The 7,485-nt window shown below is 46.6% G+C and overlaps 1 protein-coding gene across 1 annotated transcript; it reads left to right on the plus strand.

Annotated features, from left to right (window-relative positions):
- The first annotated feature begins 33 nt into the window (after positions 1-33).
- On the plus strand, positions 34-5,307 carry wnt16 (wingless-type MMTV integration site family, member 16). The gene is made up of 4 exons (XM_037121828.1): positions 34-878; positions 2,684-2,910; positions 3,716-4,005; positions 4,123-5,307. The coding sequence occupies exons 1-4, from the start codon at positions 787-789 to the stop codon at positions 4,579-4,581; spliced, it is 1,068 nt and encodes a 355-aa protein (XP_036977723.1). The 5' UTR covers positions 34-786; the 3' UTR covers positions 4,582-5,307.
- The last annotated feature ends 2,178 nt before the right edge of the window (positions 5,308-7,485 follow it).

A 7,485-nucleotide genomic window follows, 5' to 3' on the forward strand; every position in this document is an offset into this window, starting at 1 on the left:
TTGATTTGTTGCCCAAACAGATTTGATCTGAATCTGAAATGCTTTAATTTGCTTTATTTTCTTTGTAAAAACATTTTTCACTCTCACGTTTGAACTCCATTCAGAAATCAAGCAAATGTTGAGTCCGACTCTGAACTGATTCCTGGTAGAAATGCACTAATGTTGTTTGTGTGGGATCAATTTATTAAACATGGATGACTGAATGCTGAACCCCAGACTGCTCCTGCTCCTGGTCCTGCTCCTGGTCCTGGTCCTGGTCCGGGTCCTGGTCCGGGTCCTGGTCCGGGTCCGGGTCCTGCTCCTGCTCCTGCTCCTGCTCCTGCTCCTGCTCCTGGTCCTGGTCCTGGTCGGTGATGAAGAGTCTGATGGATGCAGATGTTGCACCAAACTCCATTCAAACTTCTGTCAGTTTTCTAATCACGAATCTGATCTCAGATCGTCGTATGAACAACCACGACACAGTCTGCTGTTTGTCTGTTTGATCCGACCGTCCGTCCAATTAGAATGCAGCTGTGACGTCAGCTGCTGAATATGAATCTTCTGCTGGTCCAATGAGGATCCTCCGGGACGCGGACTGGTCCGCTGGTCCTGCTGCTTCTCCTGCAGAACACAAAGTGGACCGAGAGCTGAGCAGAGTCCTCCAGGAGGGTCTTCATCATCATCATCATCATCATCATCATCATCATCACTCCAGGATCAATACTGAGACCAGGATTAACTGAGGCGCTCCAGGACCGGGATTTAGTATGAGGCCGAGACTCGTGCTGCTGGACAGATGAGGAGGTCATGGAGAGACGGAACCGTGCAGTCCGACACTTGTGCACTCTGACGCTGCTGCTGGTGTGCGTGTGTCCGCTGTGCTGCAGAGCCAGCTGGATGTAAGTATGAGCTGCACCATCCACCAGGGTCCACTCAAGAAACCGTCAATTTAACGCCGAGCAGCGTGTGCTGTCTGTGGTTCAACACAGGAGTGACGCGTCATCACCCGTGAAAACAAAGATTGAAATCTAACATTCAAATGTTTAGAAGAATTCAGAGGATCCGTTTTCTTCTGGAGCCGAACTGCGACTCCCGGTCTGCACCAGTCTGCAGGGGGATCTGGACTATCAGGTCCGATCTGGACTCTCGGGTCTGATCTGGACGCAATTAACTTCGGAAAATCCAGTCGAACCGAGCTCCTTTAGGACACAGTGAGTTGAAGGACCAGTGGTTCTCCCACATCAAATAAAAGTTGTTATATGGAGTCATTTTTTATTTCTTTCGCACCTGAAGCGACCAATCAGAACTAGAGCTGAAGGTTCCGGTGCTCCGCAGAGCAGCTGCTGGCTGATCAATAAACCAAAGTCCACTTCAAAAACCGTCAATTTAAGAGCTCACAGCGTCGCAGCGTCATTTGCTATTCACCGCTTTTTCTTTTCTTTTCTTTTTTTTTTTAGCACGGACGAAAGAGGTCCGTTAGAAAAACGGTTAATTTAAGACCTCTCTGCCTGTGTGTGTGTGTGTGTGTGTGTGTGTGTGTGTGTGTGTGTGTGTGTGTGTGTGTGTGTGTGTGTGTGTGTGTTTGCTCGCTCGCTCAGGTGATAAACACACCGACATGAGATTTACTCAGTCGGACTTTTATTTAAATGCCAACTTACTATTTAGCGTTATTAATGACGTCACCTCTGAAGGTTGCTCTATGGAGCAGCTGCATTAATATTTAGATCAACCAAACTCCACTGAAGAAAAGGCTGATTTAAGCCCTGTCAGGGGGCCCATGTGCTCTGGTGTGAAACCTGCAGAATCAAACAAAGTGAAGTTCAGAATCTGAGATTTCGAAACGTTTCCATTCGTCTTCAGAATCTGACCCAGTTCACTTCCAAGCTGCAGTTGAACAGAATCATGTCTATTAAATGGACTCACTCTAACTAACTCTAACTGATTTTGAACAAATGATTTGGAATTTTCTGCCAATTTTGATCATTTTCTCCAAAAACGCACCTGAGCGTCAGTCTGAGGCCGGTTAGCTCAGCTCTGACACCCAGAGGCTTCACTGAGGGACGTCCTCCGTCTCCTGGCCCTGTCCTCGGCCCCGTCCTCGTCCTCGTCCTCGTCCTCGGCCCCGTCCTCGGCCTCGGCCCCGGCCCTGTCCTCGGCCTCGGCCCCGTCCTCGTCCTCGGCCCCGGCCCTGTCCTCAGCCTCGGCCTCGGCCCCGGCCCCGGCCCCGTCCTCGTCCTCGGCCCTGTCCTCGGCCCCGTCCTCGTCCTCGGCCTCGGCCTCGGCCTCGTCCTCGTCCTCGGCCCCGTCCTCGGCCTCGGCCTCGGCCCCAGCCCCGTCCGCGGCCCCGGCCCCGTCCTCGGCCTCGGCCCCGGCCCTGTCCTCGGCCCCGTCCTCGGCCCCGGCCCCGGCCCCGTCCTCGTCCTCGGCCCCGTCCTCGGCCCCGTCCTCGTCCTCGGCCTCGTCCTCGGCCTCGGCCCCGGCCCTGTCCTCGGCCCCGGCCCTGGCCGTGGCCCCGTCCTCGGCCCCGTCCTCTGACAGTCTGACTCAGTATTTAAGTATTTAGATTCTATGTATGTCTGATTTTGCAGCTCTACCTACAGATTATTAAATGTGCCTGTTGTACAAACTCACTGATGTGAACTTTTTAGAAAATTTGGTATTTGGTAAGTTTGTTGAAGCTGCAGCTGGACTCATGTCTCCTCAGGTGGTTGGGTGTGACCTCAGCGGGAGTCCCAGAGAAGCTGGGCTGTGCCAACCTCCCTCTGAGCCACAAACAGCGCGACCTGTGTCGGAAGAAGCCGTACCTGCTGCCTGGCATCCAAGACGGAGCCCGGCTGGCCATCACCGAGTGTCAGAGTCAGTTCAGATATGAAAGGTGGAACTGCTCCACCAGCCAGGACGCCACCGTGTTCGGATACGAGCTGACGAGCGGTGAGGATCAGTCAACTACAGTCACTGGAACATTTTGATTTCTTCTTCTGGGGTGCTGTTTAGCTCACTTGGTAGAGGAGTGTCCCATGTACAGAGGTTTTGTCCTCGCTGCAGCGGCCCCGAGTTGGAGTCCCGGCCTGGGGCCCTGTGCTGTGTGTCGCTCCCTGTCTCTCTAACTTACCATGTTTCCTGTCCTGTGGTCAGCTGTTTTATCAATAAAGCATATAAAGACCAAAAAAATATACGAGAAAAAAGAATACTTTTTGTCCTCAAAAACTTTCCACCAGATTAAACTGGATGATTTAATACCTCCAGACACTTTGAATCTGACCTTATGGATCCAGAGAACAGGTGTGTGCACTTGGAACTAGTTGGACTTGACTTGGAAGTTTCATTTACATTTTAGAACATTAATCAGGTGCTTTAATCCAAAGGGACTGACAGTAACACATTCACACACTGATGGTGGCGGCTGCCATCCAAGGTGCAGACCAGCACATCAGGACCAGTTTGGGGTCAGTATTTTGCCCAGAGACACTTCGACATGCAGACCAGGGGAATCGAACCAGCTACCTTCCGATAACAAGACACTGACTCTAGCCCTGAGACACAGCCGCCCAACCTGTTGGTCTTTATTTGGAACTTGTTGCACTTAGAACTTGTTAGACTTGACTTGGGCCTCAGTGGTCTTCGCTCAGGACTTGTTGGTCTGGTCTATTTTATCATTGTTAACTGATTTTGAATCAAGACTTATGATGTCAGAATGACCTTCTATGATGTCATCTGACCACCTCTCTTGCTGTAGGAACCAAAGAAACAGCATTTATCTATGCAGTGATGGCTGCGGGGCTGGTCCACGCCGTGACGCGCTCCTGCAGTCAGGGCAACATGACAGAGTGTGGCTGTGATGGCCGGCTGCAGGGCAGCGGCTCGGCAGCGGAAGGCTGGCACTGGGGAGGCTGCTCAGACCACATCCAGTATGGGACCTGGTTCAGCCGCAAGTTCATCGACAACGCCGCCAAAAACATGTCGACGACCAGAGGAGGGTACACGCTGAGCACCATGAACCAGCACAACAGTGAGGTCGGACGCCAGGTGAGAGCCACACAGAGACAATCGTCAGATCTCTGTTTTTACAAAATAACTGCGTCATAGTTACTGAAAGTACCGAAGTAACTAAGTATGCCTTCGTGTTTTCACTCTGTCGATCAGGCAATCCACAGGACGATGTCCACACACTGTCGTTGTCATGGCGTCTCTGGCTCCTGTGCTGTGAAGACATGTTGGAGGACAATGGCGGCATTTGATCATGTCGGCGCGTACCTGAAGGACAGGTACGAACACAGCGTTCAGGTGTCAGACCGCTCCAGGAGGAAGAGTAGGAAAAAAGATCAGCGTCGCCTCCCCGTTGACAAACAGCAACTCATCTTCTTCAACAAGTCTCCAAACTACTGCCTGGAGGATCAGCGGCGTGGCATCGCCGGAACCAGAGGACGCCGCTGCAACCGGACGTCCACCGGGCCGGACGGCTGCAACCTGCTGTGCTGCGGCCGAGGATACAACACACATGTGGTGAGAAACGTCCAGCGCTGCGAATGCAAGTTCGTCTGGTGCTGCTACGTCCGCTGCAGGCGCTGCGAGAGCATGAATGACATGCACACCTGTAAATAACAACAACACACCTGCAGATACAGAAAACAACACACGTCAAATAAGCTCATGTTGCAGCTCACAGCTGACTGATGTTGAGCATCAACAGAACAGAACTGAAGACGGACAGGAACAACAACACAAAGTCAACAAAGAGTCAGTTGAGTGTGTGCAGGTGACTTCACTTTCAGAACCAACAGATCCACACAGGATGTCTTATCCGCTGCCCTCCACTCCACCATCAGGGTGCAGTTTGTGGGCTTCAGAACCGGATCAAAGGTTCTAACAGACATCAGCTACAGTCTGTTCACCCAGCTGTCATCTGACAGCAGAGACACAAGTACCTGCTGCCGTGTGGCAGGAGATCCAGACCATCAGACTCTTCATCATCATCATCATGTTTGTCTCTGGATGAAGCCTGAAAGAAAAGACAAAAGAAGCTTTAAAACTGAGCATGGACATTTCCGACCATCGTGGCGTCTCTGACATTCGCTCATCGAACTGATCCTGGACCTGTTTTCTCTGAATGTTTGTTCAGTTTGTCTCCACGACTCTGAGACTGAAGGAGACGACAGTTTAATCAGTTTCTAACCCTAAAGTCCGTAAAGACAGAACATTTATTAATAATCTGTTGTTTCAGATTCAAAACATTTTCAGAAAACAAAACATTGTTCTGGTTAAATGAGCAGAAAGAAGAAACTAAATGTTTTGTATGACATTTTGTCAATAAACATGTATTTATGTGTACATCTGACGGGTTTCTCTTTATGAACCAGTGGTTCTGTCGTCTGAGTCTCAACATGTGATTCAAACATTAGAATTATTTTCTATAAAACTACAATCTGAAGGTTGTTACTGACACCAGCGACATGTCGTCCATTACTGAGTGGAAACAAGTCATCATTTCATAGATGTATTGATCACTTGGATCCCCATCAGTCTTCCAGGATCACCAGCCCAAATCATTTCGTCTAACAGTAAATCATGTGTTTGAAAACATAGATTATATATAAGTTGATGTCAAACATTTAGATACAGTAAATATCCCATAAATGACGGCAGTGTGTCGTCCTGATTTAGTATCTCATAAATAATAATTTGAAGCTTGTTTCTCTTCTGAACTCCTCGTTGTTCAACACAAATAAATAAAAATACAAAGAAAAGATGAAATAACAAACACATCAACAAGTTGAACCAGTTAAAACATGAAAGTGTTGAAAGAAAAACGATTTGAGGTGTCAAATGTTGTTAAAGCTGCTGTTCAGAACTGAACTATGAGACTCATCAGTCTTCCTGTCTGTGTTCACGCTCTGTTGCCCCCTGCTGGAGAAGACTGTGTTTACACTCTGATGCCTTCACAAACAGCTTCACAGGACAGACCAGTGTTTATAAACATCAGCTGTGACTTTATAATGACGACCAGGATCGTGTTTACGGATGAACGACACCGTGTTTGTAAATAAACATCAGCTGTAACTTTACAACAAACAATCATTCAGTTAATAGTTTATTAAACATCCCGCTGTTTACCAACAGTGACATCACATTTAATGAACTCTTTCATGATGTCACCATCAAGAGTTTAATTTAACTCTGAGCACACAAACCAACAAAACAAATAAAGCAACAAAACGAACTAAAGAACAAACCAAATAAAACAAACAAATAAAAGAAATAAAACTTTAAAATTTTCTTCACTGAAACAAAGATGATTCTTCTGTCGGTCAACATGTGATTTATGGAGATGACCATCCTGTTAGTCCTGCCACTCAGCACTAATGTGTGTGTGTGTGTGTGTGTGTGTGTGTGTGTGTGTGTGTGTGTGTGTGTGTGTTATCAGCAGTGTGTGTGATGACGGAGCAGAAAGTTTCAGGAAAGAGGGAACACAGAAAGAGCGACAGAATCTTATTTACAGTCCAGGATTTCCTGCTATTCACAGACACACACACACACACACACACACACACACACACACACACACACACACACACACACACACACACTCACTCATTAGCTGATGTCAGATAGCTTTGAGCTGCTCAGAGTTCAGGACGTCAGGACGATTCAGTTAAATGCTTCAACATAAACAAACAGTAGAGTCGTTTTGGTTATTGATCAGTTTGTTCTTTCACTTCTAGACTTTTGAGTCTTGTCAATTAATTAAGACGCTTTGGGAGAGTTGGGTGGCGTCTCAGACTGTAAATAAAGTTGATTGAAACAACAATGTGAATAAAAACAGATTTAAATATCTAAATGTTGTTAACATGATGTTAAATAATAAAGGAGAGTAAATCATAAAACGTAAAGTGATGACATCAGAAACAATATTGATCACAGCTGAATGAGATTTATGTCTTTTATAATCTGATTATTGACGTTTTACTGTTTTACTTTTTATTGTTTTATTATATATTTCTAATCAATAGTAGTATTAATAAATAATGTTAATAAGTCGTGCTCATGTTTTATTTTCCATACCATTGTTTTTCGAATCACCACTTTTTCGTCCCAAATGATCATTTTTCACTGCCTGAACATCCCAAAACTCACCAAACTTATATATTAATATAGTCGTCACACCTGCTGAGAAATTTCATAATCTGTTGTCGTCCTCAATTTCCACCACTAGGTGGCGCTATAATCAAGGAAAGTGTGTTTTGGCTTATAACTTATATACAGTCACACATTCAGAAACTGTATATCCACACATTCACTGAATTGTGCTGAATCTCGTTATATAGGCCACGCCCGTTTCTGCCTACTGTTTTTTTTGTTTGTTTTTTTTTCGCAAATTCACGAAATGTCGCAAACATACTCCTCCCAGGTGATTTCACCCATTTGTACCAAACTTTGCACGCAACATCTGTGGACTCTCCTGGCAAAAATTATTAAAAGAATTTTAAAATTCCAAACAATACTCAAGTT

The sequence above is a fragment of the Acanthopagrus latus genome, chromosome 14 (assembly GCF_904848185.1).
Source record: "Acanthopagrus latus isolate v.2019 chromosome 14, fAcaLat1.1, whole genome shotgun sequence".
Taxonomy (NCBI): domain Eukaryota; kingdom Metazoa; phylum Chordata; class Actinopteri; order Spariformes; family Sparidae; genus Acanthopagrus; species Acanthopagrus latus.

Bases quoted from the DNA above. Each gene is read 5' to 3' on its own strand.
- wnt16 (XM_037121828.1), top strand. From the start codon at position 787: ATGGAGAGACGGAACCGTGCAGTCCGACACTTGTGCACTCTGACGCTG. The intron at 2,911-3,715 runs GTGAGGATCAGT...CTCTTGCTGTAG, and splicing joins CGGATACGAGCTGACGAGCG to GAACCAAAGAAACAGCATTT. The intron at 4,006-4,122 runs GTGAGAGCCACA...TCTGTCGATCAG, and splicing joins ACAGTGAGGTCGGACGCCAG to GCAATCCACAGGACGATGTC.